Raw genomic sequence first — 11,876 nt, 5'->3', positions numbered from 1 at the left:
TGTGTTTGATGAATTCGATGCTGAAAATGATCTTGGCTTTGTTCAGAGAGAAGAAAGAGAAGGGAAAAAAAGGCGCTCACACAATGCGAACTACACTTCCCGCGATGCTTAGCGCCGGGACAGGAAACACGTCATCACGCCGTTGGAACCTTCAGCTGTCAGACTTTGGCCACCCTCAAAGTACCAGGTTTTGTTAGCAAACTTAACCCGGACTGTTCGACCGGCGCCGACTCGATTCAAAACTCGGTGCATTCGCGTGCGGATCGATCTTCGGACGCGCGGGCCGGAGGTCGCAACGCCGAGTTTTTGCACGAAACCGAAACATCTCGGGTTTTTTTTTTTTTTTTTTTTCAGTCGCTGCTGGTTTCTGCACGACGAGCCAGCGGATCCTGAGCGGGTGTAAGGGTAGATGCAGGGAGGGAGCAGAAAGAAAAAAAAAAGGCAAAAGTCTTTGTGCTTCCCTTCCCCCTCATCAAAGCAAAGGGGAAATGTCTCTGTCCAAAGGAGGTGAGTGTTGTTAATTTATCTCTTCTACCGCCGCGCTTTTTCTTTTTTTTCCCCTTTTTTTTCAAACAGCCGGGGCCATTGCGCTTTAAACGCCGAGGCGTAGTTTGCGTGGAAGTAGTTTAAGCTAGCTCGTGTCTGGAAAAAATGTAACCTTGCCAGGTGGAGGGCTGCGTGTGTGAGAGGTGGGAAGCAGAAACCCAGCCAGCTCCCCGCTCTCGAACCACCAGGCGAACTATCCCCGGAGCCCCGGCGACCGGAGGTGTTCGCGACCCTGGCCGACGACACGGGGGTTCTGGAGCTAAAGGCTACACTCGCATTGGCTCGTTCGAGCGCTGGGTTGGCGAACCTAGGTTCTTTCTCTGTGTGTGTGTGTGTGTGTGTGTGTGTGTGTGGGTAATAAAGGGAGTTCGGCTGAAGATGTGATCATCGACCCGCTCTCTCCCCCCTGAGCTGGGACAGGACCGCGCGGGGAGACCACCGTGTCCCTCTCGCCGTGGACCACAGGTGTTTGTATTGGTTTTTTTTGTTTTTTTTTCGGCTTCATGACTCATCGATTGCGTCGGGGTCCTTTTTTAGGGTTCGGCCAGTTTTATTGGCAAATGCATATTCATATATCCATATGCGTGTGTGTGTGTGTGTGCGTGCATGCATGCATATTTGCACTAATACACGTGTTGTTGACGTTGTTTTTTCGTTGTTGTGTTTTTTATTTTTATTTTTAAACATAAAGGTGGTTGGAAATCCCGTCATCTATTTTTAAACAGGCGGCGATGCCAAGGAGCCAGGGCGCTAACAGTCACTCGCACTTGGCTTCCGCCTGTCATTCAGTCAGTCAGCGCGTGCGTGCGTGCGCGTGCGTGCGCGTGTGTGCGTGTAATTACTGTACTGTGCTGATTAAAATACACACCTTGGAAAAATCAAGGTTCTTCCTCTGCGTCACACACGCACGCGCACTCGCGCGCACACACACACACACACACACACACCATGGTGGTGGTGGCGGCGGCGATGATGTCAATTTACATTTCAAGTCCACCGCTTGTGCTGTTACACAATCATACTAGCGTTACCATGGTCGGGGGTACACACGGTTTGGAGAGGGCTGTGCTGATTGGCTGGCTGCTGGCTGCTGGCTCAGGCGGTCCGCAGCCTTTGGCCTACCATGGCATGTTTTGACTTGCAGCTCCCAGTACCTAGTGCTGCCTCTCTCTTTGTTGACAGTTCACTGGCTGCACGCAGAGACACTCCATAGCTGCTACACAGGTTTTTATGTGCTGCTGATATTATTATCAATACATTGTGGAAGAGCCCCGAGGTGTCTCTGTGGAAGTGCTTTTTTTGTTTGTTTGTTCTGCAGTTGTGCCTCCTCTGTTGAAGGGTGGAGTGGGCCTAAGCACGCTGCAAGTGCTGTTCATTGTACCGCTGAGGCACGGTTGGGAGATTGGGTTCTCCCCCTAAACAGCACTGATAGGGTGGCGTGGAAGATTATCTGTGCATGAGTCATCGTCCCCGTCTGTATATGGACCCGCTCTTGAGGCGGGAGCTTCCTGATGCTGGTGACTTGCCACACAGCTATTGACACTTTTGATCCGATGCACAATCCACGAGTTCCTGTTCCCATTACTGCACCGTGGGTACTTTCCACGGAATCATCTTTTTGGTTTTCGAAGAACTACTGTATTTCCTGAAAAAGTGCACCAATTCACTGCTAACACGACAGCAAAAATATTAATCTGATTAAGACACCATGATCATTTCTATAAAAAAAAAGATAAATGCCTTTAGGTCAATAAGCCTCTTCCAATGTGAGGAGAAATGTGTGCAGGATAACGATGTGTGACAGAATTGCAGAATGCAGCTTGTGCCATATTTGGATCTACGCAGATCCTGTCTGAGTGTACAAACATGTATTTGTCCCGTGCAGCCTCAATATGCATTTACTGTGGCTGATGTCGTGGTACTACTGTGTGTGATATTAGGCTTATTTTTGAGGACCAGGCGGATCATGCAGCAGATCATGCAGCAGAGAGCTGCAGTGAAGCCGGCCCCCCGGTTGGCCCGGGCAGGGATAGCGAGCTCCAAGCGGGCCAAGTGAAGTGACATCATATTTCCCAAAGGGTCCTGACAGTTGTTGTGTTTTCAGCGGATGTGTCCAGTCTGACTGGCCATGAGTCACATCCCACCCCGCAGCCCTTGCTACAGGGTCACTGCACACACACCACACACTGGCTCCCCAAACAGGACTGCTTCCTGAGAGGGGCAAAATAAAATTACAAGTCCATTAATACTACAGCAAACACTTCTAGTAGCAACTCAGACTTTAAATTTAATACAAGTCTGCGTTGTTTCTGCAGCGGAAAAGGACTATTACGTATGTCGAACAGCTTGAACAACACACCTTGTGTTTGTCATGTCAGAAACGCTGTACAATTTTTCCGGGTCACGGGAAGGCTCTGCATGCTCATACTTTAACCGTACGCAGAGGAAATGCAAAATCTATTTTTGTCTCAGCGTGTGTGAGTAAATCACACTTCAATCTCCCCCTACCACGTGGAACTATCATAGTCTGTCCAGACACCGTAGGCCTATTTTAGGGCTGCAGCACAAAATGGATCTGCCTGAAGTTTCAGTGGTCGGCCATAGAATCTAAAAAATCTTAGTCAAACTTTACTTCCCTTACAGCTTGATTCAGCAAAGGAGGGGTTTGCCCAATTGTACTTCCTCCAGACCGGTGTGGTGTGACTCACTCATTGGTAAATACAACACCACAGAAATCGTGACAGTTAAAAATCATGCCAACTGTTGCTAACTTTTGCATTCAAGGTGCCTTGCTTGTTGCATTTTACAGTTTCTCTGAAATGGGGTAGAGTCATTACACTGCTTGGTCTGACCCTGTCTGCAGCAAGAACAGGAAACAACCAGCCTGGCCCATACTGTTTCTCATCATGTCCCAGTGGGTGAAAATCCTGGCACACTGAGATAAAGGTCAAGCAAAGTTTTTTTCTGTTTTTCCTGTTGACCTTGCAACACCGGCAAACATGCTGAAAACAAGTGTCCATGTCAAGAAGAGTTGAGCTGTTTTTTTCCCCCCATGTTGTTGCTCGTAAGCCCGGTAGCTGTGTCATTCTGGCAGCGGCTCCCTGCCATTTTTGGGAAATCCCAAAGGCTGCTGGTAAACTGTGTTTATGAATGGACTGCTGTCACTGATTTAACACAGAAAGGCCCCAGAGCTGTCGACAGTTTACAGAAACGTACACTTGATATGCTGAAAATGTAACAGAGAATGAACGAAAACAAAAAAGAAAAAAAAATTGATAGATGATTTTTTTAGCAGTGCAGTAACGCATGACAGGAAATAGCCACCCCCCTTGCATTTGAGTCATCATACCAATGTTGATTAGTCACCGAGTCCACCTTCTCTCTCTTTTGCAGGGGCCTCAGCTCAGTACACATAATCTCCAGTTAGATAACAGATCATTCGCTATGGTTTGTGTCAGTGGAAACTCGAAATTGATTGCAACCTTGAAAACACTCCTTCCTAACAGAATAGAATGAAGTATATCAATCGGCCCAATGTGGACATGTGAATGTTTCGCAAATGGGCCCATTGGAGTCCGTAGATGCGAAGTCCATGTACCTCAGTCCTACAAATCACTGCAAATTTTTACTAAGCTCATTGACTGGAGCTGAGATGGTTATGGTTTTTTTGTGTTCTTGTCTCTCAGGGAAGAAGAAGAACCCTGGGCTGAAGCTGGCCAAGGAAGTGTTTGCGGCGCCCCAACCAGCAGCAGCAGCGTAAGCCTCCTTTTTACAACGGGGTTGTGACCGCAGCCATGCCAAGAGGGGCACGAAATTAGACCCTGACTGATAACACTGGCTTGATCAATATATAAGCTTGTATTGGCTTATTGCAGATACATTTGGCGTCGGTGTATATGGTGGCCCCTAAAGAACAATTAAATTCAATTCAGAAACAAAAATGTCATATTTTTAGCTGCCTAAAGATTTTGAAAAATTCAATAGGGGTATGTCTCATTATATTTTACTTTCTTTAAGGCAGATGGCTGAACATTCAAACACACATTGGGTCACAATTAGATGAGGCTTGCACTGTATTTTTAAGGAACAACTTTAGATTTTTTTTCTCGGATTGCAGCGCAGCCTCTGCACTCCACTACGGAGGACAGTTGTTAATTACGAGCTACAGAGTGAGATCTTGCATGGATCACTTGGTATTATATCTTTTACCGCTGATTTTAATCACTGTTGAATCAATCCATCAAGTTTTCCTCTTCTATGAATATACCATTACACACTGTTGCAATTGCCACATGCAGTTTAATCATTGCCGTCTCCCTGCAGGGCCCCTCGAGATCTTGACTCTAAAGCTTGCGTCACAATTGGAGATCAGGTAAAGCTGTCTTTTATTTTCTCTCAGATGCGCTGTCTACTTTTTCACTTAGCCGATAACAGACATAACATAAATTAATATAATGTCTCTCTCTCTCCCTTGTGCAGAACTTCGTGGTGAAGGCAGATGACTTGGAGCAGATTTCGGAGCTGGGGAGAGGAGCGTACGGTGTGGTGGACAAGATGAAACATGTGCCCAGTGGTGTTATCATGGCTGTCAAGGTAGGCTGGGAGGCTGCTACTCAGGTTACCTGGTTTGGCATCTGTGTACATGCACCGCGCTTTTAAAATAGAAGCCATGACTCATAGATGTGCTCAGGATATGAGCTCACCTTGTAAACATTTGGGTCAGATCTGTCGGATCCGTGATGTTAAATCAAAAGGTTGTACGTGTTGCGGTGGGGGGGGGGGGGGGGGGGGGGGGGTTATGGGACACTGGACACCATTTGATTTAATATGTGATGTTTGTGTCCCCAGAGGATTCGTGCCACAGTCAACACTTTAGAACAGAAGAGGCTTCTGATGGACCTTGACATCTCCATGAGGACAGTGGATTGCTTCTTCACCGTGACCTTCTATGGCGCCCTCTTCAGAGAGGTGAATCCAATGTTCACATCTTATGATCATAAATCACGTGTGACTTCTGTGACCCACCTGTCCTCATCTTGTTTCTTCATCTCGTCTTTGGGCCATCTTCTTTTCTTTTCTTTTTTTCAGGGGGATGTTTGGATCTGTATGGAGCTGATGGACACTTCACTGGATAAGTTCTATAAGAAGGTTATTGAGAAAGGCAAAACCATCCCGGAGGACATCTTGGGAAAGATCACAGTAGCAGTACGTCCTGTACCATACCATACTGTGCCACTAAGATATTAAGTGTGTTGTACTTTAACAGGTGTAGTTCAACATTTTTTGGAATCTTGTTCCTTCTGAGAAAAACAATTTGTGGTTGCCTGAGTTTATGGGCTGTGATTGTTTATTGGCAAAAAACAGCAAAGCGCAGTGTTTGTTAGGTTGCCACTATAGCTGGAGACACTCTGGATGAAGTTCTGAGCTCAAGGATAAACTATAATCCCCCAAAAAACGGTCACATCATGTAACTCCCCTTAAAATCACAAATTGTTGTATTAAACAGTGGGATAGGTATTTATTTTCTTCTATAATTCTCTAAAATCATAAATACGTCCATGACCCATGGTATTTAAGATTTTTCCTTCCATCCCTTTTTAGATAGTATAACACTATGGAAACTCCAGGGGAACTACAACTATTTTTCTAATATTGTTTTATTAATGTGCATGTAAATCACACAATGGTGTCACTTAGATATCATCTGCTGCTTCAGTTGGAGCTAGGGTTGGTTTTTTTTTTTAAGGAATCAAGTCTTTTCGTAAATGTTTTTGTTTTACTCCACAGATTGTCAAGGCATTAGAGCATCTGCACAATAAACTGTCAGTCATACACAGAGGTAGGCAGATCAGATCATCATGAGTGTATACTGTTTACAGTTTTCCCATTGATGCTTCTCACTGTCAGTTTCCTGACCTTCTCTCTCTCTCCTCTTTCTCCCAACGTCTCTTTCCAGATGTGAAGCCCTCCAATGTTCTGATCAACACTCAGGGCCAAGTGAAAATGTGCGACTTCGGGATCAGTGGCCACCTGGTGGACTCTGTGGCCAAAACAATGGATGCAGGCTGTAAGCCCTACATGGCGGTAAGTGGGGACTGGTCTGGGGGAAGATCTGTGAAGAGATTCCTCGTACTGACTAGCTGAGATTTAAGGAATGTATTTTTTTTAGAAATGTATTGAAGGATTGAAACGCTCATAGAGGCCTGGCCAACGTCGGTGTCTGAGGTTTTTTTAAAACACTCATCAGATGGAGTAAAGCCAGAAATCCAAAGGCCAGGAGCTCCTTAACCGTCGGGCTTCCACTGTCCAAACCCATTAGCTGTCAAACCTCTCGTCTGGAATGTCGGCTATTTTAAATCCCCTCTAAAAACATATTATAGCTGACAGGTTTTATCTAACCCAGTCACACACTGTACACATCTTTATGTGGATTTTAAATTCTTGAGAGTTTACTTCAAGCAAGACATTTACATTGCTTTTATCGCTCTGTTTATTATTTCTCATTCCTTTCCTTAATAATATTCAGTTTTAAAGAATGAAATATTGTCTGAAAAGTACACTATCATTATAGTTTATCATTATTGATAAAATGTGTTTTTGTTGGTATTTATGTATTGTTTATAATTTCCATTTTAGCCCGAGCGGATCAACCCAGACCTCAACCAGAAAGGCTACAGTGTCAAATCGGACATATGGAGTCTCGGTATCACGATGGTGAGTAGAGTGGGTTTGTGGAAACTGTTGAGATTTGACTTGTGTGGTTAGTGTAATTTGTGTTATTGCTGCCGACCTGCAAGACTACAAATGTGGGTAAAAACAGAGCTAGATGATAAATGATTTCATTTGAGTTCACAGTGTTGCTAATTTGAGGCTTATTTCATATATATTGTAACCTCAAAATGTAAATGTTGATTTAGTCTTTGGAAAAAACACATTTTCTCTGTAATCCCTCTGTCTCCTAGATTGAGCTGGCCATTTTGAAATTCCCCTACGACTCATGGGGCACCCCGTTCCAGCAGCTCAAACAGGTTGTAGATGAGCCGTCTCCACAGCTGCCCACTGACCGTTTCTCCCCAGACTTTGTAGATTTCATCTCCCAGTGGTGAGTAAGCCTCACACTCCACGACAATGTTTGATGACAGTTTGCCTGCATTCAACTTGCTGTTCCAAAAAAAAGGGAACCAGCACTTTTGTCCAGCAGGGGTCAGTGTTTGCTCAGTTTGGGCATCCCTACAGCACGCCTGTAGCTCTCCAACATCACTTTCAGATGATGTTCATGTGTTTGTCTATTTTTAGACATGGTTTTATATCTGGTTATGATACATTAAGATACTAATATTTGCTGTTTTTCTCGAATCTTTTTTTTTTTTTTTTACAGCTTAAGAAAGAAGCCAAATGAGAGACCGGCTTATACAGAATTAATGGTCAGTATTTTTGTTCATTTTTACATTTGAATTCTTTTAACTCAACATTAGCAAGGATGACAAGTATGTTTCCACTGTCAACAACATCACTGCTGTAATGTTCTGCTCTTGCTTTTGCCCACAAGAGGCCAGGCTTGCTCAGTTAACCCACCACAACTGTGATGTGTGTGTGTATATTTCACAAGTATATAACCACACAGGTGTCATTTGAATCATTGCTAATTCCTTTCTTTCTTTCTTTTTTGATGCAGAAACATCCATTTTTCACCCTGCATGACTCCAAAGAGACCGACGTGGCCAGTTTTGTCAAGGTCATCCTGGATGACTGATGGGCTCCCCCGCGGGCTCAACCCCACCAGGGTAGGCGGGACCGCTCAACAAACGAACCAATGGCCTGCCTTTATTTTAAAACTCACTGGAATGACAGACTCTCATGTACCTACACACAACAGGGGGGGGGTGGGGGGACGGGACGGGTGACCCAAAGACTGACAGCAGCCCAGAAGCACTGGAGAGCGGCGGTAACATGAACTTGTACGGTCAACTGGAGAGGTGTAATTCACTCCTCCAAGCTTCCTGTGTGCGCAGTTATCAAACATGACAAATATGAACTGAACCTTGTTTTGTTGGTTTTGTCTTGTCCACCCCTTTTGTCTTTTACCCCAATGCCCTTCTCTTCTTGCCATTGTTTCTTTGTGACACATATTGTATGAAATAATTTGAATTTCAACTGCAAAACCAACAGTTAAATGTGTATGTCGTTGCATATTGAAAGCTATATTTGCATATGCGTTTGTATTTTTTCTCATTATACAGAGTTTTGATACTGTATATCGTTGACATGTGTGAATTTTACCCGACTCTAAGGCCTTATTTGTCAGATGGCGTCAGGTGAACATTTTTGACCCAGTTCTGCCCTCAGGCGATTGGTCAGTGCATGGGCTCCGGTTGCCACGGGGCTGGGCCGCGGGAGATTCGGTGGCTGCGGCAAAACGTAAGAAATGTCAAAGGTCACATTCTGGGTGAGAGGGAGTTGCAAATCATTCCTAGATTGCTTGGCGGTGCAAGGCGGGAATGTAAGTCATCCAATATCATCCGTGATCTGAGGCGTAACCCTCCATGTATTGACCCCCTCAGTACTCCTCTCTCTTGGGTATTAAAGAGTGGGCTCCACTGCTGCCATTGTTACTACCTGGAAGTATTCAGGGGTTGCCTAATTGAGCTCACAGCTTTAGCTTTCTTTCTGTGTGACATTTTGCTAAATCATTCTCTTGAATGACTGCATTAATTATGTTTCTCTCCTTTTTTTCTCGGACGGATTTTTTTTTTCAATTTTATTTCTGCAGCATTTAAACTTATTAATCCCTTTGCCTTTTACCTTTATCAATTCTGGAGTCAGCATTGTCTCTACATAAGAGGCACTTACTTTTTTTGTCGTTGTTTTTGTTTCTTTCCAGAGACCTTACTATGCCTTACACAGAGAGTATGGTAGGGAAATAATTTATGTGTTAAAGATGTAAATACTATCTCCTTTTTTCCCCTCTTTCTTTATTTTATGTAACATGGCACTGTCTCAATCTGGCAGTGTAGATGAATGGTAGACTGGTTGGTATTAGTTAGTTTTAATGCAGCGTGACACACACACTTGTAGTCACAGGGCCAGCTGACTGTCGTACACCTATTTTGGACTGATGTTGCTGTTAGGCTCCGCAGGTTTCTGTGCTCTCCTTCACGAGGAGACCAGCCCTCCCCCGAGCTGGTCGCGCTCTCTGTGAGCGCTGCACCGCGCTGAGCCTCTTTTTTGAAATTCAACAGCGGGCAGCCATTATCTCTTCCATGCTATGCAGAGCCCCTTGGACTCGTAACAAGAATCCCTTGCCATGTGGCAGTATCCCCCCACTCCAAGTGTTCAGCGACTGTGATGATGATGATGATGGTGGTGATGATGATGGTGATGATGATGATTGCCGTGCCTCTGTACGTGACTAGCACTCATTGCCTCTCTGGTTTACACTGTAGTGCGACCTTTATCAAAAGTCAGTGAGTTAGGAGTATTTATGATTGTGAATAATAAGGGAAAGCTAGTAACACCACAAAGAAGCTGCTGTTTTTTTTTTCGCTTCTTATTTTTAGTTGGCCTTCTTTGGATGGCCATTCCCTTGGTGTGTAAAAGTGAGTTTTTACGCTCATCACAATGAGAATGGAACACTTGCTCTACCTCTTCCTCCTTCACTCTATTTGCCACCTTTTGTTGGGTGGAACTGACAAACTTGAACTATGGAAAGACAAAAAAATAAAGGCTTTATTGTTCAGTATGTCTGTTCTGTAGCATTCATGTCATGGTTGCTTCACGTTAACGTTTAGGTAGTTTGTTTCAGTAATTCATAGATGATCTATAGTAATATGTATATTTCTGAATTGTTCTTATTGACACATCTCATGAAAAGACCCAAACCAGCATTGAAGGTGTGTGACCTTATGTAAGTACACAGAAGTGAAAGCACACTTCTTGACGAGGCGTTATTCTTCTGGATGTGTGATGAATAGAGAGAAGCAGCTCATTTCGATGGCTCTTTCCGAGTGCTTTTTTGCCGTGAGTGTACACAACCGAGATTTAACAAAGGCTCACGCGGAGCAGACCACTCTGCTCTGAGTGTGTCCGTCAAAGACTGATGACTTCATGCCAGGATGAGAAAACTCAATGCCAGCAGACTGCAGGCAGTGGTCCAGGGCTGTGCAGAAGAGTGGTTTGACAGCCAAACTAAAGACGCATTTCTTTTTTTTCTTTTTATTAAAGAGGGCCTTTGATGAGATCTTACATAATGCCACTCAAAAGGTCGTCAAGAAAATAGCAAACATCAAGTTGAATTACTGTCTAAACGTAGTTCAATGTGGACTGTGATGCAGAAGAGGATCACTACTACTATGGACTGCAAATGGGCATTTTTAGGCACTGCAAGTGAATGGGCACAAAGTCCTCCAGAGCTTGTAACATACAAAATTAAAGTTATGAAAGCAAAGCAATGCTTAAGAAAAGTGGTGGAAATTTAGATAAGTGCATTTATTCAATCACCATGCTTTTGTACAAACTTGGTTATTTCCATTTTGTGCTTCTTGTACTTCTCAGTTTCAGAGGGGAAATGTACTTTCATTTAATCCACTACAAGTATTTCAAGTTTTAACTAAGTTCAGTTACTTTACACAATAGGATTTTACATATAAAACAAATGCTCTTCTAAACTGTGATGCACAATGACAGATTAAACAAGCCCTCCACATAAATGCACCAGTAATAACATTTCAATCATGTAATAGTATGAAGCTCAGGCCATTTTTAGTACTTTAGTACTTTAAATTTGAATAGTTTTGAAAAATGTTTTGCTATCATCAATGCAATATTCTTTATTGCATACTTTGTAATGCAGTTTTTCTACTTTAAAGGATCTGACTCCATCTGTGTTTTAAAATTGCAATGTCCAGGACATTTTAACTAAAGTATATATTTAGTCTTTATCATTTTCTGTTAGGGAAAAGAGCTTCAAACTCAGTTCATTGAAATGCATTTAGTGGCACAGAACATGCAGAGCAAAGAGAACTGGTTTTCCAAACACCCCTATTCCTCAAACCAGGTAACTTAGTTGTTGATTAGCCTTGACACACTGATACATTACTGTGGAAAGGTGTAATGGAATTGATTGACAATCATTTGTCAAGTGCATTACCAGCAGAATAGCAGTTCCCTGTCCCATTCTATGTCCAGCCTATATACCTTGTTATCACACGTTGGAATATCTTATCAGCATTCATGATTTATTAAACAACAAGTGGCTAATCAAGCAGATTAATATGATCTGTGCTGATATCCAGAGTTTCTTCCCATCTGTTGAGCCTTGTCTGTTTTTTTTT

General features: G+C 43.6%; 1 protein-coding gene across 1 annotated transcript; it reads left to right on the top strand.

Moving 5' to 3' along the window:
• The first annotated feature begins 131 nt into the window (after positions 1–131).
• Positions 132–10,282, top strand: LOC118288528 (dual specificity mitogen-activated protein kinase kinase 6). The gene is made up of 12 exons (XM_035614744.2): positions 132–507; positions 4,233–4,302; positions 4,870–4,918; positions 5,026–5,139; positions 5,395–5,514; positions 5,635–5,751; positions 6,334–6,385; positions 6,503–6,630; positions 7,183–7,260; positions 7,509–7,648; positions 7,925–7,970; positions 8,222–10,282. Exons 1-12 carry the CDS (start codon positions 489–491, stop codon positions 8,297–8,299), a joined length of 1,011 nt encoding a protein of 336 aa, XP_035470637.1. The 5' UTR covers positions 132–488; the 3' UTR covers positions 8,300–10,282.
• Positions 10,283–11,876: the final 1,594 nt, after the last annotated feature.

Source organism: Scophthalmus maximus, chromosome 17 (assembly GCF_022379125.1).
Source record: "Scophthalmus maximus strain ysfricsl-2021 chromosome 17, ASM2237912v1, whole genome shotgun sequence".
Classification (NCBI taxonomy): Eukaryota; Metazoa; Chordata; class Actinopteri; order Pleuronectiformes; family Scophthalmidae; genus Scophthalmus; species Scophthalmus maximus.
The sequence above is the reverse complement of the archived record's forward strand: the minus strand, read 5'-3'. Positions and strand labels throughout refer to the sequence as shown.

Bases quoted from the DNA above. Each gene is read 5' to 3' on its own strand.
- LOC118288528 (XM_035614744.2), top strand. The intron at 5,752-6,333 runs GTACGTCCTGTA...TTTACTCCACAG, and splicing joins TGGGAAAGATCACAGTAGCA to ATTGTCAAGGCATTAGAGCA. The intron at 6,386-6,502 runs GTAGGCAGATCA...GTCTCTTTCCAG, and splicing joins ACTGTCAGTCATACACAGAG to ATGTGAAGCCCTCCAATGTT.